The 24,916-nt window shown below is 44.4% G+C and overlaps 2 protein-coding genes and 2 pseudogenes across 4 annotated transcripts in view; 2 read left to right on the forward strand and 2 right to left on the reverse strand.

Moving 5' to 3' along the window:
- The window catches only part of SLC6A13 (solute carrier family 6 member 13), a 70,887-nt gene that overhangs the window by 30,096 nt on the left and 15,875 nt on the right, over nucleotides 1-24,916 (reverse strand). For 2 of the 3 annotated variants that reach the window (XM_012438938.3, XM_012438937.3), the window contains exons 1-2: nucleotides 13,470-13,884; nucleotides 7,271-7,477 (exon numbers count right to left, since the gene is read on the reverse strand). In XM_012438938.3, coding sequence (XP_012294361.2) covers nucleotides 7,271-7,472 — 202 coding nt within the window. In that variant the 5' untranslated portion in view covers nucleotides 7,473-7,477; nucleotides 13,470-13,884. Of the gene's footprint in view, nucleotides 1-7,270; nucleotides 7,478-13,469; nucleotides 13,885-24,916 lie in introns of those variants that run through there. The other variant, XM_012438936.3, reaches the window with a different exon arrangement.
- Nucleotides 9,689-10,384, forward strand: LOC105707868 (thioredoxin-related transmembrane protein 2-like). The gene is given in 1 exon segment (XM_064377630.1): nucleotides 9,689-10,384. A coding segment is annotated over 1 exon segment (696 nt).
- On the forward strand, nucleotides 18,135-18,996 carry LOC135275221 (sodium/potassium-transporting ATPase subunit beta-3-like; annotated as a pseudogene).
- On the reverse strand, nucleotides 18,946-20,370 carry LOC105707869 (ADP-ribosylation factor 1-like; annotated as a pseudogene).

Consider the following 24,916-nt stretch of genomic DNA (forward strand, 5'->3'; position numbering starts at 1 on the left):
TCTAGAAGAAACTATGAGGCCTTGGGTTAACAAACATCTCTTTATGTGACATCAAAAGTATGGTTTGTAAAAGAACTAATTGATAAACCAGACGTCATTAAAATTTAAAATGCCTTCCCTTCAAAAGACACTGTTAAGGAAAGGAAAAACCGTCCAGGTACAGTGACTCATGCCTGAAATCCCAGCACTTTGGGAGGCCAAGACCGGAGGATCACTTGAGCCCAGGAGTTTGGGATCAGCCTAAGCAACATAGTGAGACCTCATCTCTAAAAAAAAAAAAAAAGTTCTTAATTAGCTGGGCATGGTGGTACATGCCTGTAGTCCCAGCTACCTGGGAGGCTACAGTGGGAAGATCACCTGAGCTCAGAAGGTCAAGGATTCAATGAGCCATGATTGCACCAGAACACTTCAGCCTGGGCAACAGAGTGAGATCCCTTCTCAAAAAAAGAAAAGGAAAATTACAAGGCACAGAATGAAAAAAAAGTATTTGTGAAATGCATTTCTGATAAAGGAATTGTGTGTTAGAATATACGAAGATGGCCAGGCACAGTGGCTCACGCCTGTAATGCCAGCACTTTGGGAGGTCGAGGCGGGTGGATCACAAGGTCAAGAGATCAAGACCATCCTGGCCAACTTGGTGAAACCCCATCTCTACTAAAAGTACAAAAAATTAGCCGGGCGTGGTGGTGCGTGCCTGTAGTCCCAGCTACTCGGGAGGCTGAGGCAGGAGAATTGCTTGAAATGGGAAAATGGAAGTTGCAGTGAGCTGGGATTGTGCCACTGCACTCCAGTCTGGTGATAGAGCTAGACTCTGTCTCAAAAAAAAAAAAAGAAAGAAAGAAAATAGAATATATGAAGACATCTCAATAACAAAGGATAAACTACCGATACACAAAAACTATAATCGCAAAATAATTATGCTGTATCGTAATCAACATACTGTATGATTCCATTTATATAATATTCTAAGAAATGCAAACTAATGCATAGTGGTATCACAATTATTATAATTATCAACATACTGTATGATTCCTTTTATATAATATTCTAAGAAATGCAAACTACTCTAGTTTAAGCATAATTCTCGGTTGCACTGGCATGCGATGGCCGCAGTGAAATTGGGAGGAGGAATTAGAGACCGGAGAAATGGTTTTGGGGGTGACAGACATGTTCATTATCCCAGTTGTGGCAGTGGTTTCATGGGCATACACATATGTCAAAATGTATCAAATTATACACTTTCTGTGTGGTTTCTTATAAGTTAATGGGGAACCCAGTTCTCCAGTTCTTCACCTTCCACTTCTCAAGGTTGTAATCTACACATCCATAATTCAGGCACTAAGGGGACACTCGATTACAAGGACAAAGAAAGAAAGGTAGCAAACTATTCAGCCCAAGAAGTCCATAAATCAATCCACGACTTGCTGAGCAGGAGGTAAAACAGAAAAGAGCTAACCCAGCAGCCGACAGGAACAGTCAGTGTGGAGGGCCAAGTCCAGAAAGAAACAGCTATGGGCCCAGCCCAAGCCCCTCCCCGAGTTCACGCTGCCTGTTCTTTCTCCATAAACCAAGCCAATGTTTAACTGCACTGGACCCATGGTCAGCTTCTCCCGCCTCCTCTGCCTCTCTGAGCATCTTGACAGCCTGCCAAGAGGGACAAAGACCATATCTGCAAGGAGAAGCTACTGGACCTATAAGTATGAGAGGGGTCAGGTTTGGAGGGAGCCCAAGATGGGCCAGGTACCGACTGGGGAGTCCTGAAGGCATTCCGCCTCTTCCCCTCCCCAGGCACCACCATCAAAGATGAATTTAGTCCTGGTGTGGGAAGTGGAGTTCACATATCATCTATACTAGTCTCCTCAAAATTGTAAAATGTGCTAGCATTTTCTCCATGAGATGGCAGAGACCACATCCCCATCCCAGAAAGGAATCACTCTCAGCCCACTTTCTCAAAAGGAACGTGCTCTGTGGTGTCACTTGTAATGTTCCAGCCAATTTCTTAAGGCGTAAGCTGACGGTCTTCTGTTGCTCAAGCAACAGAAGTGAGAAGCATCCATGAGGAGATCTGTGCTGTCCTCGGCATGAGCCTGACCAACAGCGGGCCTGAGTCATTAACTACACTTGGTAGCACATTGTCACACCCCGCTACATTAACCATTGCTTTCATGTGAACAAAAGAAAAGCGCTTCTTATTTCTCCTGATTCTCTGTTATCTATCAACGGCATAGGGCTAACGGCTTCCCTTGCTGCCAAGGGAATCCTCTTTGTGTGGGCATCCCCGTGCACCATCTTTACAGGCTGGAGCTGAGGCATCCTTCCCCTCCAGGCCCTTCTGAGAGTTCCTGCTGTGTACCTCCGGCCATGGCCTCACATGAGGACTCCAGTCCCAGGCATTCTGGGTGTTGAGCAAGCCGGTCTGCCAGCAGCCAGGGTCCAGGCAGTTGGAGAGGTCTGAGCTGAAGGCCCGTATTCTGAAGCACCCAGGACCTGGGTATTGGAAGACCGAGGCTCTGAAGAGGAGTTGGAGGGGACAGGGAGGAAGAGAGGGCCTGTCCTCACAAAAGGTGGTGTCCAGCTGGTGTCCTGAGACTAGCAGAAAAATCAAAGGTTCTTGGCATAGGTAACTTCTGCCCCTAGTGATATTTCAGCAAACTGGACTTAAAAATTAATTGAAAATGTTGGCAGTTTTCTCGTCTGGGCTGAGATAGGCAGGAAGGTGATTTAAACTCCCTGCTGGTTATGGGGAGTCCCATCAACAGATCCTCTCCCACCACCTTCTTCCCACATCTCACCTCCTGCATTATCCAGCATCTCCTGGTCCCATGACTGGAGCTTTAGGTGGGCAGGCCCTAATAGAAAACCATATTTGCTTTCCCTCCTGGCAGGTGAGGGTGGAGGGCTGGAGGAGTAGTTCAAATGTACAGCTTCTTCAGCCGCCTCTCCAGCTCAGGACCCCATCCCCGAGGCTGCCGTGCCACTGGGCACACTATTACTACTACTCAGGACTCACATGGGCCTCCCCCCGCCCAGGAGGCAAATACTCAAGGAAGGGGTGGATTTTACCTACTCCCACATTTTGCCCCAATAACCCACATTTACTATTTCCAATTCTTTTCTCCCCATCTCCCTCATTATCTTAAATCCATTTTAATCAGTCATTGCCCCCAGCCCTCCACTGTAACCGCTCTTATCAAGGTCGTCAATGACTTCCAAGCTGCTAAAACCAACAATCAATTTCCTTTCCTCATTTTCTTAACCTGTCTGCAGCCTTTGCTGTGGTTAATCTCTCCCTCCTCCCCGATATAATTTATCACTTGGCTTTCCAAAATTCTTCCTTCTCTTGCTTTTCACCCTACTTTACCACCTTCTCATTTTCTGTCTCCTCTGCTGGTTTCTCTTCTCCCAGACCCACCAAACATCCTTTCTTTCTTTTCTCATACCATTAAAATGCTAATGATGCCCAAATACACACCTCCAGCCAGATCTCGCTCACAAACTCCAAACTCACATTCTACCGGCCAGCTGCAATTTCTACTTGAACGTCTAATAGAAACCTCAGCTCAACATTCCAAAATTCACCCCCTTATTTTCCCTTCAAAACCTGCTCCTCTGGGGCTAGGCACAGTGGCTCATGCCTGTGCCTTTGGGAGGCTGAGGTGGGCAGATCACTTGAGGCCGAGAGTTTGAGACTAGCCTGGCCAACGTGGTGAAACCCCATCTCTATGTAAAAATAATAAAACAACAACCACAACAAAACCCTCGTGGCCTCTCATGGCTTCCACACCTCAGTGAATGGCAACTCCTTCCTTCCAGTCTCGGGTGAAAAGTCTTGGTTTGTTTAGATGGGTGGTAGCAGTAGAGGACCTGAGAAGTGATAGGGTCCTGCACATCTCGTGGGGGGACTCTAGTCCCAGGCATTCTGGGTGTTGAGTTCCTCACTCTGCCAGCAACCAGGGTCCAGGGAGCTTCCAGGACCTGGGTGTTTGGGTACAGTCAATAGTTATGAGAGCTGGAGAGAATTAAGGATGACTCCAAGATTTTTGCCTGATAACTGGTCACCTTCTGCCCTCACTCCCCTATACTGAGTTCTCAACGTAGCAGCTAGAGAGATTATTTTAAAATGTAAGATTACTGCTGCTCAAAACCCTGCCCTGCATCTGACTGTCACTAGAGTAAAAGCTGAAGTCTGAGAGTGGCCAACCTGCCATACCTGATCTGTCCCTTCCTGTCCCCAGCCCATTTGCTTCGCTGACCTCCCTTTCTATTCACTTGCCCAGCTCCAGCCTTGAGTCCTCCTCAAACAAGCCAGCCAGGCTCTGGCTTTGTTTAAACCTCTGTTTCCTCTGCCTGGAGAAAAGCACTTTCCCCCCACCCCACAACAGTCACATGGCCAGTTCTGTCACTCCTGGCAAGCCTTTGCTCAAATGCTCTCAATGGCCACCCTTTTAAACTGCCACCACCCACACGCCACATTCCCTATCTCCTTTACGCAGTTCTCCTTGTTCTTTTCCTGTAGCACTCACTAGATCTGGAACGCCGTCTACTTTACTTATTTATCCCATTTACTGTTTGTTGTTGGTCTCCCTCCTCTAGAATGTATGCCCTATGAGGACAGGGAATTGGTCTGTTTTGTTTCTAGATGTATCCCAATCACCTGGAATGATTCCTGGCCTATGCCATGTACTCAGTAAGTGTTTGTTGGTGAACAATACAGTCAGGCTCAGGGCTTGGCTGGGTATGCACAGAGGCAACTGACAGAGACTGGAAATTCAGTAGGATGAAGCAGGTGTTTGGGGGTGGATCAGTCACAGGTCCCGGACAGCAGGGAGATTATTTACCTAGGAGGCAACGGAGGTGGGCATCCCTCTCACTCACCTCCCTAAAAGCCTCCCTGTTGCTTCTGATTTCAGATGGGCTTCTTTGGATCACTTTCTCAGCTTCCCTGCCTTTTGACTACAGTTTTCAACTGTTTGCCCATGTTCTATCATAGCCTTGCCTCAGCCCTTTCCCTGCTCTGGAACTTGTTTCAAATTAGATCTACCAATGTTGATGCTGGAGGAAACCAAAGAAGATGTCACTTATATTTTTAGTTTGGAACTAAAATTGTGCTTTGAGGACTTCTTCATCCCTTAGCTTCTCACTAAACAAATGCTACTACAGTCAAATTCCTTGATTACCCTCCCCTTTCCACCAAGCACAAAACCGGCTACTCGGAGCTGTGAATTTAAAGAAAGGGCCCGGAAGTAGGATACATTACCGGAGGACAGCACACCCTGGAGTACCCCAGCATCCTCTCCAGGGCTTGCTCAGAACACTCTTCCCACGCCCAGGAGCCCAGGCCCTAATCTGAGAATGGTGAGTTCAAATCAAAGCACTAAACCAGGAGGAAAGGGGTGGTAGCAATCTCCAGGGTCTCCATTCTCCCCAGCCTTCTTCCCACATCAGCAGCAAAGGGTTCTCTCGGGAAGAGGCAAAGAGCCAGGAAGATGACAAGATGAAGTTTAAGGGCGCATTTCTGTAGGAGTTTGCTTTGCCTGGGAGGTGAGAGGAGTTAACTGATGACAGAAAGGTTAAACTGCTGGGAACGCCAAAAGAAAACACAGAAAAATAGGCAGGTCTAGGTTCCTCTGCTGACCACACACATCCTTCATCAGTCCACTTCCCTCTGCAGGGGAGCTGTTTCACTAACACAGCCGGTGGCCCTGGGTGACTCATGCCCTCCAGAGCAAACCTGGGCCCCTGCCTGCAGCTCCGCAGTCCCTGAGGACACTCCCCTCCAGCTGCTGTCATCCATCAGCGAACAGGGAAGAGGAGTGCTCAGGTCCTGCACTCGATAAGGGAAGAAGTCTTGGGTAGGTGGTGTAAGGGTTAAACAGAGAGAACTTGACTGGATGGCAAGACTCCCAAATCTGTCAGGACCCTCCACTGGAATCAGAGTGCTGGAAGGCAGGCTCTACTCACAGAGAAGGAGACCACAGCCGCCACCCTGCTGCCTCCACCTCCCCACACAGAACCCACATGAACAACCAAGGGCCGTGAGTGCTCTTTTCCCACACAAGACACAGTCAACACATTCCCAGGCCCACAGAGACTCACCAAAGAGCCCTGGGACCCAAACATTGCCAGACAAAGGACTGAGGAGAGCCCCTTATCCCCTGAGCTCCAGTCACTGCTCCCCTCCACTTTCCCCTGTCAGCCAGTGGTTCGCATTAGACCTGGAAGGCACTTGCTCCCACCTCTTCGTGCCATTCCTGCTAATTCTCAGGCCAACCTTTACCCAATTCCAGAGAGGCTTGGGGAAAGCTGCTCACCTCCTAATCTCTCTACCACGTGAGGAGCTAAGCTGGTTACCAGGTTCCAGACCCAGAGTCCAAATGCCAGCTTAGTCCCCTAGTCTCCTGCTTTCGCCCTGGGCCGGCTCTGTCTCTCCTGATTCTCCAAAGGGAGGGTGCTGTGGCCTAAATTCCTAAACAAGCATGTGGAGCATTCAGCACTAGATAAAAAGTGAGTAGACCTTCCCTCTTCCCTCACAGTGCAAACTGAGCAAAGTCCTGTGATTTCAGGCCACCAGCCAGAAATTCCTAGGAAGAAGGGACACATCAGCCCATTCCCATCCTTCTGGAAACATTCAAGTTAGCCTCCAACCCGGGGCCAATCCCCAATTGCCACAGACCTGGGACCCAGACTCCATGGACCCAGGGCATCTCTCTTGTGTTCTCCCCCAGCCCCAACCCCTCCACTCTGTATTGAAGGCTTTCTGTCTCCAAAATCATGGTGAGACTGAAGCTGGATGCATTCAGCAGCTCCTACTCACCTGCAAAAGTGTAGGTGTTGCATTGAAGGACCTCAAGTCCTGTGGCCCATGAACTTGCCACTCCTCTCATCATTTTCCCTGGTGACCTACCTCTGTATTCCACATTCCTCCAGGCCCCATGCAGTCTCACTACAAAATCAGACCTGGGAGCCCCAACCCCATAAGCTTTACCCATCAGCAAGGGGATATTCCTAACCCACTGGCCATCATAGAAATACGAGCAGAAGATTTCTGCTCGTATTTCTACGATGCCATGTTAAAACAGAAAGAGCCCTGGGCTAGTCACATAACAACCTCTCTTGGTCTTAGTCTCTTACAGAGAGTCCTTAGTGACTGCTAAGGGTCCCTCTAACTCCAGAATTCTATGCATCTGTGGAAGTCCCAGAGGGGCCGTAAGCGCAGGAGATGTAAATATCCTTCTTCCAGGGGTGGGTGGGGTGGCACGAGGGCTCTCACCTCCCCCATTTTTGTAGCAGAGATAGGGAAACCTCCAGACGTTGCCTAAGCCAATGATCTCCCCGGCCACTGACAGCACAAACTCAATCTTGTTGTTCCAGTGCCCCCGCTCCAGGGTGCCATCTTCCTCCTTCTTTTCCATGACTGGATACGCTGGTTTTGTCTCTCCATTACTGGCTGTGCCTGAGACCCTGCTATCCATCCCACCTGGAAAACAAGTGGGATGCTCTGTTACTGTTGGGAACCCCAGAAGGAAAGCCCTCCTCCTGCTTTTACCAACAAATCCATAAGGGAATGAATGCACTGGAAGAGGTGAATTTCTGCTCACTTCCCTGTAGACCCAGGCCCTCCTTAGCATCTCTCACTGGTAAGACTGGGTGACAACTGGTACTGAGAATATATATTCCTTTCCTGTTTCAGGAAGAAAGACTTGGTGCTGAAGGACAGCCTTTGCTTCCACTATAAGGCCCTCTTGGGTTGAGGTTTGTGGACATGGAAGATCCTGTTCGCGGGCCCCTGTGCTGTCTAAGTTCTCCCTGCCACCCTGCGGTCAGCCTCTTCAGGATTCGCATGTGCTTGTCTCTTCACTCTGTATGCTGGGGAACGTTGAAAGGATGGGATATTAAATGTCCTCAAAGCCACCAATTTCCCTTGCAGGAATTTACCCTAAGGAAATAACTGTGACTGTGAGTGAAAGGTGTAGCATTAGGATATTTATTGTTTATAACAGCGAAAAATCAGAAAGTACATAAATGGTCAAAAATGATAGGTATGTTGATAAATTATGGCACACTCACATAATGGACATACAATCATTAAAACCTGTGTTACAGAAACAGGTATATCAACACGAAAGGAGGTTCACAATATATAGTAAAAGCAGTACATACAATATGATCACGCTTGACAAATATTTTATAAAGTCTATATAGGCACGGAATGATTGGGATGTCCACCAAAATGTTTCTCTTTCAGCAGTTGGATTATAGGAACATTTCCTTATCTATATTTTCTACATTTACATCAAAGAATATATTTTACTTTTGTCATATAAAAATGAAAGGCAGTTTTTTAAAAAAAATCCTGTCAAAGGATTGGGAGAGGTTGAGTGGAAAGAGGAATTGTGAAGACGATGAGGTGATATGTCTAAGCACTCCTTTTATGTCTTTCTGAAATCAACATAAGGGAGGGATGAACCATGTGCTCTTTTTCTTTTCTGGCGATGACAAATGTAGGAGTCTGTGATGGTAGAGAAGATGACATAAAATAAAAAGTCACAGTTTTAACCATTCACTGTCAGAAATGGCCCATTCCAGACCACTACTGGGAGTGAGGATGGCTGGATGTGGCTCACATTTAGTCAGCAACTACTATAGACCAGGCACTTCACATACATTCCTTTCATTTCATTCTCATTACAACCCTGAGATGTAAGCATTATTACCTCCACTTTATAAATAAGGAGGTTGCAGCTCAGAGAGTTTCAATAATGTGACTGCTGCTGCCATGTAGCTAGTAAATTGCACAGCCAGGACTTCCACCCACTCTGCCCCTGCTCTTTCAGTTCCATCCCTTTGACTACATTGGCTGCCTAGTTTCATTGATGTGTCTCCTCTAAGCATCTTCTAATGACTCTGCCTTGATTTTGCACAGTGGCTTCTTTTCTGGAGAAGTAGGCAGATGGACTTTTTTCTAAGCTTCAAGTAAAGTTCATGTTAGCAGAACTTTCTCAGCAGTAACTTCTTCTGGCCACAGACTCTCCTGTGGCTCTGACCCAGAAAGTTAGAAAGTCAGGGAACAGCAGGCATCTGTGTTTATTTGATAAATTGGGGAATGAGCTCCAAAGATTGTGGACTGCAGAGGAGAAATGCAAGTAACTGGTTCCAAGAAGGCACCTCGGTCCTTTTGGGAAGGTTGTCTAAGGTATTGATTGTGCTGGCCTCCCCTCCCTTTACCAGCTGATGGAACTCTGCCAGTGATGGAAAGCCTTCCCTTCTCCATCCTCCCAGACACTACGAGAAACAGTAGCCCTTTTCTGGCTCCCTCAGCCTCATTAGAGCTGCTTCTCAAAGGTAGCATGTTGTGTCTGAAAGGCCATGAGCTGTAGAGCAGATGAGGCCAGGTTCAAACTGTAGTTTTTCTCATACCAATGCCTGACTTCAGGGAAATTAATGAATGACTCTGAGCCTTAGTTTGCTCATCTGTAAAAGTGGGGATAATAGATAGGATATACTTAGATATAAGAATTAAATGAGGAAATGTACATGTATATATACATATGCACTTAATAGACTAACAGGTACTCAAATTTTCAGTTTCTTTCAGTCCTGTCAAAGAGTTGATCATTGTCTCATTTCTCAGAGAAGAAAGATTTGGTTGCTACAATGTCAATGAACCCTGGCCCTAACAGCCAAAAAGATGGCTATCCTAGCACCTCTAATTGCTCTGGTGTATTCTGTGCCGTGACTTTCATGATGGCTGGTCCAACCTTACTACCTTCTGTCAGCCCTGCTGTCTGCTGCCTTCCTACTCATGAGGGAACTGCCACCACTCTGCAATGGTCTGCCCACCCAGTGCAAAGACGGCAACCCATGTGACTTTGACTGGAGAGAAGTGGAGATCCTGATGTTCCTCAGTGCCATTGTGATGATGAAGAACCGCAGATCCATCACCGTGGAGCAATATATAGGCAACATTTTCATGTTTAGTAAAGTGGCCAATGCAATTCTTTTCTTCTGCTTGGATATTCACATAAGCCTTCTTTACATCACACTCTGCATAGTGTTCCTGATGATGTGCAAACCCCCACTAGATATGGGCCCTGAGAATATCAAGTACTTCAATGATAAAACCATTGATAAGGAACCAGAACGGGACAAAAAGGTCACTTGGATTGTGGAGTTCTTTGCCAATCGGCCTAATGACTGTCAATCATTTGCTCCTTTCTATGCTGACCTCTCCCTCAAGTACAACTGTACAGGGCTAAACTTTGGGAAGGTGGATGTTGGATACTATGCTGATGTTAGTACATGGTATAAAGTGAGCACATCACCCCTCACCAAACAACTCCCTACGCTGAACCTGTTCCAAGGTGGCAAGGAGGTAATGCAGTAGCCACAGATTGACAAGAAAGGATGAGCTGTCTCATGGACCTTCTCTCAGGAGAATGTGATCTGAGAATTTAACTTAAATGAGCTATACCAGCAGGCCAAGAAGCTATCAAAGGCTGGAGACAATATCCCCAAGAAGCAGCCTGTGGCCCCAAGCCCCACCAGTGTGTCAGATGGGGAAAGCAAGAAGGACAAAAAAGATCCTCACCTTGGCAGTGCTTCCTGTCAATTCCAGGCGCCTTCCATAACCACAAGCCTGACGCTACAGCCTTTTATTTATGTTTTCCATTTGGCTGTGACTGGGTGGGGCAGGGTGCTGCTTCTGATTTTTAAAGAGGCATCTAAGGAATTGTCAGGAACCCTACTAGAAAGACGGCCATGCTGTGGGCCAACTGTTTCACTGGAGCAAGAAAGAGATCTCATATGGTGGAGGAGGAAATGATTTCCCTCCAAGATTGGGCCAGTGTGTTAACTGCTTATCAATGATTCAGACATCTCCATGGTTTCTCCATGAAACTGTGGTTTTGAAGAGGGAGACCTAGGCACCTCAGATCAACTTCCAATTTTCATATGTGATTCCTAATACTGTAAACTGAAACCTTTTCATATGTAATTCCTGAGACTGTAAACCAAAACCCTTTTGATATGTAATTCCTGAGACTGTAAACTGAGACCCTTTTCATATGTAAAGCTATAAACCTAAGATTCTTCCACATGTAACATCTAAAGTATAAGTCTATATAAAGGCAGAACCTTCCTTTGTTAGGGGAGCTTGGCTGTTAGGCAACTATGCCACCTTGCTCCCGGCTGAATAAACCCTCCTCCTTCCTCCTGTATTCGGTGTCTGAGAGATCCATTTCCTGCAGGCACTCCTGCTATATTTTTGGTGCGTTGGCTGGGAAGCGAGTCTCAGATAGCAGACGGCAGGAAAAAGTGTCTTAGGTGGTTTGCCTAGCCCTGTGGAGCATCCCTGCAGGGGGACTCCTGCTCGCTGGGGTGACGCATCGTGAGAGCACTCCTGGGCAGGTGTTTGCCTGGTGGAAAAGCCTCGCCAGAGTGGAGCAGGGAGGCCCTGCAGTGCGGATCCACCCAGTGGCTAAACACCGAGGAGGAACGGGTATTTGGGGAAGTCCGGACCACTGAATTTGGTAAGATTGAACCCGGGAAAGTAGCCCACCCCATTTTGGGTGGAAGCATGGCCTGATCACCCACAGGTGCCAGATTGGCACTTTTGAAGGTAGCTCTCTCTGTAATTAACCTTGGAAGCTTTTTGCTTATGGTTTTGAATTGGAAGGAGAGCAATTGGATGTGTGTCTGTGTGTGTAGAAGTGTCCAACCAGACTCATCAGTCATAAAAGGTATTGAGCCCATTAGGAAGGGCCTCATGCCTCGAGCAACTTGTAAGAATTAGAGACAGCCACATAAGGCTGAGTGAAGAAGCCTCTGGGCATTGTAAAAGGATTGAAGTGAATGTAAATCAAAGAGTGCTCTGTGCTGCTTCTTGCTAGGCAGGAACTCTGGTGAGTGAACTAACTCTCTCCTAACTGTGGGAATTGTTTCTTTGAAGTGTTAATATGGGTCATTCCCATAGCAAGCCCACCCCTTTACAAACCATGCTGACAATTTTCAAGAAGGGATTTAATGAGAATTATAAAGTAACTATGACATCAGAGAAATTAAGGGTTTTATGTAGGGAAGACTGGCCAGCATTTGAGGTCGGTTGGCCCCCAGAGGGGACCCTAGACAGGTCCCTTGTCTCCAAAGTAAGGCATGAGGTTATATACGGTGAACTAGAACACCTCAATCAATTTCCCTACATAGACTTGTGGTTGCAGTTAGTTTTAAACCCTCCGAAGTGGCTAAGAGAGCAGGCGGTGACTGTTTTAGTAGCCAAGGGACAGACTGCTAGAAACCACCATCCCCCTCACTGCTGAGAAATGGGGACTCCTAAGGTCCAGGCAGATTTCAGCGGCAGGAACAACTCCCAAGGTTTTGATCGACCCAGTGGCAGAAGAGTTTTTATCTGGAAAGTCAGAAGGAAAGGGAGAATGAAAATAAGACCTCTCACTAATATTATAAAGTGGTGAGGGTCTCAAAGTGGGGGTGAAGAGGGAGACCAAGGCATCTCAGATCAACTGGCAATTTTCATATGTGATTCCTGAGACTGTAAACCAAAACCCTTTTCATATGTAATTCCTGAGATTGTAAACTGAGACCCTTTTCATATGTAAAGCTATAAACCTAAGATTCTTCCACGTGTAACATCTAAAGTATAAGCCTATATAAAGGCAGAACCTTCCTTTGTTAGGGGAGCTTGGCTATTAGGCAACTATGCCACCTTGCTCCTGGCCGAAAAAACCCTCCTTCCTCCTGTATTCTGTGTCCGAGAGATCCGTTTCCCTCGGCTGCTCCTGCTACAGTTTCATTGTCTCATCTTAGCCGATCTGCACAGCTTAGTTAAACATAGATTTAACCCTAAGGTAAGATGCTGGGGTATAGAACAATAAGAATTTTCCCTCAAGGACCCTGGCTTGTTTATGGCCTTCAGTAAAAGTATAAACCTAACTTTGTCACTAGTCCTAAGGGGAAATCTTTAACCACAAGTTTTTAATCATTGAAGACAATATTGAACAACCCCCTATTTTGTGGGGATTGAGAAAGGGTGAATAGAGGCTTGAGACATTCCTTTGTGTGGTAGGACTTGGAGGAGAAATCCACTGGACTTTAACCACTCTGACCAACTCCCCACACCCAGTTGATGGTTTTCCATAATAAAAAGATTGGGATTTCCTTTTGAGAAAAAAAAAAAAGAAAGACTTTGTTTTCTGGGAGTTAAATCCAGCTGTCTTTCCTCTCAATTTAGGACTCTCTCTTTCCAAATCACATTGTCCCTTAAGTCAATAGCCACCAAAGTTTCAGAGTCAAGAAAATAGCATACAATCTTTGCATTTGCACACATAAATGTCAGAAGCATATTTTCTAGGAGATGATTTTTTAAAAAGTCCTTTGGTTGTAAGTCCTATGGACCCCACCAACCTGCAGTCTGACACCCAGAAACCGAAAAAAAAAGAGAAGAAAACATTTCGAACCTTAGTTGAAGTTGCTGCCAGAGGTCCAGTCAGGGGAGAAGAATTATCTAAGGGGGAAGGGGAAGGTGCTGGCTATTTAAAGTGTGGTTCCAGAACGCCTCTGTGGCACTTGTAATTCTAAACTTGGCCCAACCCACATTCCACCCTTGTGCCTCCCCCTTCCCTTTTCTGCCCTCCCCTTGGCCACTGGACAACACACACAGGAGTGATTTCGCAGTCTGGGGAATGTGCACACCCCGGCAGGTCCAGCCAGCTGCTGGTGAGCTTATGAAGCATGCTCTCTTCCACTGAACTCATGTGCTTTTCCCACTTGGTGACCTCAGGGTCTCTCTGGAGGGCTCCTGCCTCCCACCACTGTCTCCAACACAAGTGCTCCTCTCAGTCCATCAAGAATAGGTGTTCATTTGGTCAGGTCCTGTGTAGATTAATTTAAAAATACATTTATCTTACCATTTTGCAGCTTGCAATGTGGAATGGACAATGATTTGGGAAAAAGAGACACAGATTCCAGAACTCTGAGATGTCAGAAAAACTTCCCAAACACACACATTTATGCACATATGGAAAAAGTCTGAAAAACATCTTCACTAAACAGTTAATAGTAGTTACATTTGCAGAGTGGAACTGAGATCAGGAGATGGCAGTAAGAGAGATATTTTTCTCCACTCTATCAATATTGTTTGGATTTTAAAATAATATGCTAGCATCTTAAAATATTTGTAACTCAATAGAGAAAAGTTAAGTGCCAACGTTTAAAATAAAGCAAAGCCCTAAATCTGTCATAAGTGAAGGAGCTGGCAGACAGCACGAGGCAGAGGTCATCCAGGGAGCTTCATTTTTCTGCAGGAACAGCCCACGGAGCAGCTGTGAGAGCAGTTCATTCAGGTTGGAGTCTAGAACAGGGCAGAGTCCCACCTCAGCCACATGCACAGTGCATGTAGTGGAAACCTGCTCATGCTTGACACTGGAGAGTGTGGGGTCTGAGTTCTGTGTATGTCACTTTCTAGCTTGAGATTTCAGGAGATGATGAGTAACTGTAAATCACAGCTCTTATTCACCCTTAAGGGATTATTCACAGTGAGCAGGGAAGTCTTCCTGAAGGAGATAGGACTGAGAGACCCCTGAGCAAAGCTGGGCTCTGGCCAGACTGTGAGAATGAGTTGGGTAGGGGATGTGGCAATGAGTGAGTGAGGTGATAGAGACATCTTGAGATGACAGAGAGGTGAGGAAAGGAAGATGCATCAGAGAGTCTAAGGTAGTTTCCATTTCCTTGATCCCTCATCTAACTCTATGGCATGGGATAGGGGCAGGGAAACACTGCATGGTAATACCTGGAGAGCTTCCCAGAAGCTTCTTGGAAATTATTATTCTTATGTTTCAGCTGCCCCTGTTCCTCTCCCTTTCAACCTTTTGTCTGTTAGATTGAGCTGTGTAAAGCAATAAACCAAAAGCATCCTGAGACAGGCTACAAACTCGTGTAAAAAAAGATCATCTTCAAAGCAATGCTACTGACTTCCATTTTTACTTATCATTGAGTGGTACTTACTAATGGCCTACAAAGCATTATAAACTTTGGCATTTGTAATCTAAAATTACCAGATAACTGGTGTTTTCTCAGATACCATTCAGCTTTTGGCAGTGTTGCACAGCCCTTCTATGTCCTCACATATGCAAACAGTTGCAATTTCCAGTTTTCAGCAAAGTCTGTCAGTGATAAGGACTTCATCAGACTTATCCTGAGTTGGTTGTGAGTTGCTGCTCTTGTATTAAGGAACATTGGCTTTACTTACCAACCCTTTTGTTTTTATATAACTGCTGCCATGTTACCATTTTGACTGCTATTTTATTCCCCTCCAAATATTTGTTATCCCCAATTTCTTTTTCCCCTATAAAGTGGGAATGGGTATGGTAGATTTTTTGTCCTGCTTAGGTTGACAAAAGTTAAAGAAAAAAAAAAAAGCTTCAGAACCACTGGTAGATAAATGTTGTTGACAGTCCCTCACAACTTCCTGTCTGGGGTTCAGCACAAATCAGGCATGTCTACCTCATGTTGCCATCATCCTTTAGTCTGCTGGGTGCAAAGTCAAGAACCCTGAAAACAGGTAACACCACAATCAGCATTTAAGTGTTCTTACTCAAGAGGTTGCATACATTTTAACACTCACTAGAGACTGTTAGTGAGGATGACTGAAGGCTATGCTTCCAGGACTGTATAAAACAAAGTGAATCATGCAAAAAGCAGGCCTAGGAGGTCCTGATCTGTACCAAGTTGATCCCAGGTGTATTTAAATGATAGTACACCATGATACACTCTCCCAAAACATTTTTTACTCTACTAGGAGTGGAATAAGAACAAATAAAATTTATGTAGTTTGACATTTCGCAGAAACAAATTTTAAAAGGAGCATTATTTGTTTCAAGAAAGAATATTTCTGAGCAACATCAAGGTGGCAAAGGAAGTGGTGGGTTCTCCTCTGGAGACCTTTCAATTAAGAGATGTAGTTCTGTTGAGCCATAGGAGTTAGAAACCTGTTGACTTTTTGGATCCCTTTTCAAATAGCACACTGAAAGAAAAGAGCAAGTAGAATTATGCCTTGCTATAACTGAAATAATTTCAACAACAAAATGAATAATGATTGTATTGGATTGTAGCCCAAAGAACAAAGTTCACTAATAAGTTCATGCTGATACAAATAACCAATAAGTTAGTAAGTGGGGAAGAGAGGATTGCTATTCCTTACAGTAGAATTTCAATTAATAAATGTAGAAGGATGCCAAGCATGGTGGCATGCACCTGTAACCTCAGCTACTCAGAGAGGCTGAGGTGGGAAGATATTTCAGCTCAGGAATTTGAGGCAAGCCTGAGCAAGACCCCATCTTAAAGAGAAAGAAGTGTTAATAAATGTAGAAGGAAAGAGAGAAACAGAAAATCACCACTAGACAAACACCACTATAATAATTGTTGCAGATAAGACCCACCAATGAATGCTAAAATGAGTGGGTGCAAGCTCAAGGAGGAATAGAATTTTTACAGTCTCAAAATATCTCCCCCAAGATATTTATTAGCTACAAAGGGAAAAAATAGTAATGTTGAAGTAGAGAAGCCAGGCAGAAACCATCTTAACCAAATGGCCAAGGTCAACCTCACCAGTAATAAGACAGTAGTAAGACAGCAATATCTATATCATGAACCATAGATATAATGTACCAAGAGGGACAAAACATTTCTGTGGTATTCTTGCCAAAAATGTGGTTCAATCACAAGAAACATAAGACAAACCCAAAGTGAGGGGCATTTGACAAAATAACTGATCACTATTCTTCAAAAGTGCCAAAGTGTCACGAAAGACAAGATAGATGAGAAAGACTGAGGAACTGTTTTAGGCTGCAGAAGACTAATGAAAAATAACAACTAAAGGAAATAGCAACTAAATAATAACAACTAGAATGGGATCCTAGATAGGATCCTGGAATAAAAAAGGACATTAATGTAAAAACTTGTGGAAGTTGCATAAGGCCTTGAGTTTAATGGTACTCTCTCAATGTTAATTTCCTCATTCTAACAATTGTACTCTGGTTGTGAAAGATGCTAACATTAGGGGAAGCTGAGTGAAAGATAGATGGACACTCTCTGTGCTAATTTTGCAATTTTTCTGTAAGTCTAAAATTAGCTTAAAATCAAGGTTTTTTTTGTTTTCTGGTTTTTTCTTTTTAAGACTTTTGTTTACACTCTATTACAGCCCAAGTACTTGACCCTGCTGTGAAAAGCTCTGGGATGTTACATGCAGAAACCAGAGGTGTCACTGAAAACTTAGAAGACTTTTCTGTTTGATCCCAGATGGGATAATTCACCTAAATTCTATAAGCTCCAATTTGTTTTCTTTCTCCCTTCCTTTCTTCCTTCCTTCCCTTCTTTCTTTATTTCTCTTTCTTTCTTTCTCTTTCTCTCTTTATTTCTCTTTCTTTCCTACCTTCCCTCACTCCCTCCCTTCTTTTTCCCTCTCTTCCCCTTCTCCTTCCCTTCCTTCTCTTTCTTCCAGATGAGCATCTCACTCTATTGCCCAAGCTGGAGTTCAGTGGTACAATCATAGCTCACTGAAGCCTCAACCACCCAGGCTCAAAGGATCTGCAAAACTCAGTCTTCCCAGTAGCTGGGACTACAGGTGTGGGACTAGCAAGTGATTTAACTATCTCTTTAACTACCACCATGCCTAGCAAATTATTTTTTAACCTTTTGTAGAGATGGGGGTCTTGCTATGTTGCCCAGGCTGGCCTTAAACTCCTAGCCTCAAGCAATCCTTCTGCCTCAGCCTCCCAAAGCACTGGCATTATAGGCATGAGCCACCATGCCAGACCCAAGATCTGAAAGAAACAAGACTTATGACAAAGAATATTAATAACATCAATCATTACCATTACTAATGTTTGTTGTGCATTTCAAATGAGCCAGGCATGGTGCTAAGTGCTATACAGGCACCATCTCACTTTATCCTCAGAACAAACCTATGACTCAAGAATTACAGACATAACCATTTTAAAGACAGGAAAACAAAGGCTTAGAGATAATTAAATCACTTGCTAGGCCACATAACTAGTAAATGGTAGACCCAGGATTTGAACTCAGATTTGTAGAATTCTAAAGTCCATTATTTATTTATAGCTACCATGCTATACTTTAATTGTGGGGGGGAAGACAAGAAAAACACTAAAAAGCACAACTCTAGTACTGTTTATTTTGACTATTGCTGGCCCGTGGGATTAAACGTAACTTTCTTGGCAGTCGGCTTGAGTACTCCCTATAACGAGGAGGTGTTCTCAGCTGTCCCACCCTCCCCTAGCCATCCGCGTGCACACCGTGACAAAGAACGAGAAGTCCCTCAACCAGTGCCTGGCCAAGTGGAAGCTCTTCATCTACAATCCGACCACTGGAGAGTTCCTGGGGTGCACCGCCAAGAGCTGGGATTTGATCTTGCTCTTCTACCTAGTTTTTTATGGGTTCCTGGCCATACTCTTTTCATTCATGATGTGGGTTATGCTTCAGACTCTCAACGATGAGGTTCCAAAATATTGTGACCAGATTCCTAGCTCAGGACTTATGGTTTTTCCAAAACCAGTGACTGCATTGCAATATACATTCAGTGTGTCTGACCCAAATTCCTATGCAGGGTGCAATGCAGACCTTAAGAAGTTTCTAAAACCATATACTTGAGAAGAACAGAAGAACCTCACAACCTGTCCTGATGGAGCACTTTTTGAACAGAAGGGTCCAGTTTATGTTGCGTGCCGGTTTCCTCTTTTGTTACTTCAAGCATGCAGTGCTATAAGTGATCCTGATGTTGGCTACTCTAAAGGAAAACCTTGTATTCTTGTGAAAATTAAAGAATAATTGAATTAAAGCCTGAAGGAGTGCCAAGTATAGATTGTGTTTTCAAGAATAAAGATCAAACAAATATAACAATATTCTTATAATGGAATTATAGACTTAAAATATTTCCCATATTATGGGAAAAAACTGCAAGTGTGCTGAATGATGTACAGAGTCTAGAAGAAAAAAGCCCAAGTCTTGTGCATATTTAAATCATGTACTTAGGTATTTCCATATTTCAGTAGATAAAGCAGTCATTAAATAGCATTGTTGACATTTTAAAAAAAAAAAGGCTGAGTAATATTACATAAGAGTAACAGACTCTGCCTCATTGGAAACAAAAACTATTTACCTTAAATAAAAAGTGTGCCACAGGCTGTGTCTGTCACATTTACAGCACAGTGCGATGCACACGGTGACCAAACCACGGAGGCAGCTTCTGGCACTCACACCATGAACCACATGTTTGCCACATGAGAGTAAAGCAGAGGGTGAGAGGAGTGAGAGGGAGGGGGGTCGCATTCACTTCTGGTTCCAGAGCGGATTGGACAAACAGTCCAGTCCTTCACAGAGCCCGTCACCACTGGTGGCGCAGGTGGCCTGAATGTACCAGTTCCTGTGGCATAGGGAGTGCAGCCCCAGCTTGCCTGTGATCTCGGCCACATTCATGGCATTGGAGAAGTCCTGTTTGTTGGCAAACACCAGCAGGACAGCATCCTGGAGCTTGTCCTCAGCCAGCATCCTCATGAGCTCCTCATGGGCCTCGTTCACGTGCCCTCTGTCATTGCTGCCCACCACGAAGATCAGGCCTTGTGTGTTCTGGAAGTAGTGGTACCACAGAGGCCAGATCTTGTCCTGGCCACCCACATCTCACACAGTGAAGCTGATGTTCTTGTACTCCACGGTTTCCACAATGAAGCCTATGGTGGGAATGGTGGTCACAGTCTCACCCAGCTTTAGCTTGTACAGGACCGTGGTCTTCTCCACAGCATCCAGGCCCACCATGAGGATGTGCATTTCCTTTTTGCCAAAAAGGCCCTTGAAGAGTTTGGTGAAGATGTTCCCCATGCTTGTGGACAGGTGGAAGGACACTGGCCAGGGACACCTCAGCGGCTGCTGCTCCAAGCCAGGCATTGGTTTTGCTCCCACAAGATGGCAGCTCTGATGGTGGCCAATTAGTGAGCTTTTATCTTGACCCTTAACCCTATGGTTCTCCATGTTGGCTACCCTGGGAAACGTTAAGGAAATTACTGATGTTTAACGCCCACTCTTAAAAAGAAGATTCTGATTTAATTGTTCTGAGGTGACGCTTGAACACTGATATTTTTTAAAAAGCTCTCTGGATGTCTCTAATAGGCAGCTAAGTTTGAAAACCTCTGTAGCCTAATTGCTGCTGTTAGCTAATTTCTTAGTCTATCCTCAGGGAAGATATACTACAGCTGGTTTTATATCTGAAACTCCTTTTCAAAGCCACCCTCAGCTTTCTCTTCTCCAAGATAAATAATCTGAAACCCTTTTATCTTTCCTGAGAGTTCTGCATTCTCACTCCCACTCACTGTTTTCATTGCTCTCCTCTGGAAGCTCTCCAGGTTCTGAATATCCCTGTCAAGTACTGGTGTCCAAAGCTCCCTCATGGCCCGTCTGTGCTGCCTGCCTGCTGGCTGCTAGTGCTGCTTGCCTACACAGCTCTGCAGTGTCAACCGAACCCTTGGTTTCCACCAATGGAGAAACTCAGCGATGGAGAGAGCTCTATCTACATGTCAGACCAAGAGGCAGAAGCCTAAGAAGGTCCTGCAGCCTGACTGTTGGACAGGGTGGCCTTCCATAGAGTTCTGCTAGGTGGACAGTGGAGAAGGAAAACTGAAGAAAGGGCATAAATGGAGAATGAGTTGAGAGCAAAGTTCAGCATGATGAAAAAAATGTATAACCTGGGAAGCAGAACTCCAACATTCTAGTCCAGCATATGACCTGAAGCAATCCATTTTAGCTTTCTAGGACTCATTTTTATAAAATGAGAGAGTAAGACTGGGTCATCCCCGGGCTTCACTTCAGTTCTGAGTCTTCTGCAGCTGATCTCAGGCTTGGAAAGAAAGAGACTGCTGGTCTGATCATCCCCCTTCTAACTGCTCTGGCGACAGTTCTTTCTCCCAGCAACTCTAGTTATTCCAAGAGTTGTTATATTCCTAATTCCAAGAGCCAATGATTATAGCCCAGACCTACCACCACTAGTCTATAAGCTTCCTGAAGACAGTACAGTGCCATCTACCATCTCCTGAATACAGATAAAAGCCTAGGAGTGCTCAGCTCACACAACGGACACTTGAAATATTTCCTCAATCTCCAGGAATCAGAGCTCCAAACAATAATGACAGAATAATAGATACTCACTTTTCATCAACAATCATACCTACCAAAACTTAGCACCCCATAAAGTCATCTGTATTAGCAGTCATGGCATGTACGAGGCACCTTCACATACATTCTCTCATTTAGTCTTTATTGACAAGCCAGAAAGACTGGCATTATCCCTATTTTATAGGTAAGAAATTGAGCTTCACAGAGAAGAAAGCTAAATTGCCTGAGATTCCAAAGCTATGAAGTGACACACTCAGGATTTGGATGTCTGTCTGCCCCAGATCCTTCTGCTTCACTCAAGCAGAATTACCTTGCAGATAATAGAAGCTTCAAGGCCCCTCCCTTGCATGGGTGCCTTCCAATCCCTTGTACCTAGTTTTGAATTCTTAATTTTGTGCCATTTTCCATAAAGAGGACCCTCCACAAATTGTCTAAGCTTCAAGACCTACAAAATCTAGATCTGCCCCTGAACTCAGCTTTCCATGTTAACAGAAACACCACTGTCTTGTTGAGTAATTTCAGTCTGAGGATATTTTTCAAACATGAATTCAAGAGGAATCTTTGCCACTTTCTGCTCTGGGAACCTATGCTGCTTCTTTAAAGAAATTGTAGAGTATGGCTTTGCCTTGAGCCATGTGGACATGGGTCACTCACTATTCTCTTTCCTACTTACTCTGTGCCCAGGGTACTCTTCTCCCTCGCCAGTCTGTGGATTTTCTCTCGCCCTCACAACAGGCCTTCCTGAGTCCGGCTTTAGCCTGTAGCATGCCTTTCCATGCTGGTTGTCATAGGTCACTTTATTCTGTACTCAGTCTGTGGTAATGACTCTGTTCTACCTCTCCTGCTGCTTCTTTTTGTTTGCACTTTGGACTGGAGCCTGCTGCTGCTTTGGGATTGAGCCTCAGCTGCTTTCTGTAGCCAAAAAGCAGTGCTGTTGTTCACTTGGAGAGGAGTGACTTCAAAAGTGAGGAAGAAAGGGGGATTGTTGTATATTTCAATTTCTGTCAGGTAGGCTTGAATATCAGAATTCAGTTTCTTCTATAACCTCTTGTATTTACCCATCAAAATATTCTAAAACTATTTTTTGTCTACTATTCCTTCCCTATATCTTGACCTTAGTTATCAGATCTCTCTTCTTTAGATTTTATATGTATAAAATTTCCCTCTTTTGTCCCCTCTCTGCAAATCAGAGAGGGTGCAGATACAACTTTGAAAAAACACAATTTAGCAAATAGCTTGGGAACTGGGGTTTTCAGGTGAGTTCAGCATACCATTTCTTTTTCTCTCTGGTCTGTCCACTTGCCATCTCCTATAGCTTTAATACCTCCCACATAGCTACAACCATCTGACAAATGAGAAAAATCTTTGCTCAGTACACAATTTATCGTACAATGGCAACTTAATTTGTAATATTAGAAAAACCAGGATAGAACTAGGCAATTTATACATAATATTTCCAAAATACATTTTCCATCAAGGTACTAGCCATCTTTTAGAAATATTTTCTGTTTGTTTTTGAGATGGAGTCTCGCTCTGTCATCCAGGCTGGAGTGCAGTGGCATCATCTTGGCTCACTGCAACCTCTGCCTCCTGGGTTCAAGCAATTCTCCTGCATCAGCCTCCCAAGTAGCTTGGATTACAGGCACCTGCCACTATGCCAGGCTATTTTTTGTACTTTTAGTAGAGACGGGGTTTCACCCTGTTGACCAGGCTTGTCTTGAACTCCTGACCTCAGGTAATCTGCCCGCCTTGGCCTCCCAAAGTGCTTGGATTACAGGCATGAGCCACCGTGCCCAGACTCTTTTTTAGAAATGTTTAGATATGGCCAGGTGCAGTGGCTCATGCCTGTAATCCTAACACTTTGGGAGGCTGAGGCGGGTGGATCACCTGAAGTCAGGAGTTTGAGACCAGCCTGGCCAACATGGTGAAACCCCATCTCTACCAAAAATATAAAAATTAGCCGGGCATGGTGGCAGGAGCCTGTAATCCAAGCTACTCAGGAGGTTGAAGCAGGAGAATCACTTGAACACAGGTTGCAGTGACCTGAGATCATGCCATTGCACTCCAGCCTGGGTGAAAGAGTAAAACTCTGTCTCAAAAAAAAAAAAATGAAAGAAATGTTTAGATACTATCCTAGTGGTAACAGAAGCATAGAAAAGTTGACATTAGGATACCTGAGAATTTCAGAGCCATGTAATTCTAAGACATGTCTTAGGATGTGTATGTATTAATCCACAGAACCTACGGCAGTTAGAATATTAAATATTTTCCAGACAAGAACTGCAAAACACACAAAGCCAGCACACACCCATGCCCTAGCTGAGTTGTAAATGAGTCTGAGGAGTCACCTGTCAGTAGTAGCATGGCAATCCCATTAGCTAGGAAAGAAATCACTGTTTACTACTGACAAACTTGTGATGAGATACTTTAAAACTCTGAATTCTGCTTTCAGTTTCTTCTCTTGCCTCCTGTGTTTTCATACTACACGTACTACCAATTTACAAAACCCCCAATGTATCCATACCTAGGAACAAAATAAAAATTCTTGTGATGCACAGGAAAGGACAATTTTCAATAATGAGGAAATCCTCACATTTCCATTTCTGAATAGAAATTACACCAATTTTTGCTGACAGCTTCTAAAAGCACAGGCTGTAGAAGAGAAAAAAATGTATGGAGAGGAAACTAAATTCATACATACTGTGAATGCTATAAATTTTAAAATTCAAGATCTGATTCCTTCAGACAGAATTTCTGAAGACTAAAATCATGCTTTGTATAGATATTAAAAGGGATATGAACAATTTGGAGGGTGTTCAGAGGAGAATCAGTAGAGTTAAGGAACTCAGAACACAGTTGACAAGATTTGAAGATCTCCATTTTCCTAAGAAGTAAATTTTTTCTACTGAACGCAGGATATTGGCTAAAGGGCAGTTATAAATACTTCAAACTGCAGCAGTCTTTTAAATGTTAGCCCAAGTATGAAAAGTTATTGCTTTTCTTCTCATGAACATTAAAAAACAAAGACATTACATTTACCTTTTTCCATCTAACTTGAATAGGAAAGTATGGATAGGGTGAATTTTATGGGTTGGTGCAAAAGTAACTGTGGTCTTTGCCACTGACTGCAATTACTTTTGCACTAGCCTATATTAAGCCTGCAAAAGTTAGCTTCCGCTCTCAGACACTTCAGTCGGTGTATAATGTAGCACATTCTGTGTGAGCATAGCAGACTCAGAGGTGGTCTCCCACAATCCCTGCCCCCCTGGTGTTCACATCCTTCTGTGATTGTCTCTCAGCATGGGCAGCACCTGGGACCTGCTTCTCACCAATAGAATAGGGCAATGGTGGCAGGATGGATGTGATTATACATACATGTTTACATTACATAGGACTGTAACCTGGTTTTGCTAGCTTTGAGGAAGCAAGTAGCCATGCTGGGAAAGCACAGGGCCCAAGGAACTGAAGCTGGCCTCTGGCCAGTGGCCAAACAAAAACTTAAGGCCCTCCTTAGTCTGATGACCCAAAAGGAACTAAAGGCTGCCAACAACCACATGAGCTCAGAAGTAGATTCTTCTTCAAACTTCAGATATGACACAGCCTTAAACACCACCATGATTACAGACAGCCTTGTGAGACCCTGAAGCAGGGTACCAGCAAAGTTGTGCCCTGACTCCTGACATAGCAATTGTGAGACAATAAATGTGTGTTGCTTTAAGCTGCTAAG

This window comes from Aotus nancymaae, unplaced genomic scaffold (genome assembly GCF_030222135.1).
Source record: "Aotus nancymaae isolate 86718 unplaced genomic scaffold, 86718_ANA_hifiasm-v0.15.2.pri h1tg000016l, whole genome shotgun sequence".
In the NCBI taxonomy this organism is placed as follows: domain Eukaryota; kingdom Metazoa; phylum Chordata; class Mammalia; order Primates; family Aotidae; genus Aotus; species Aotus nancymaae.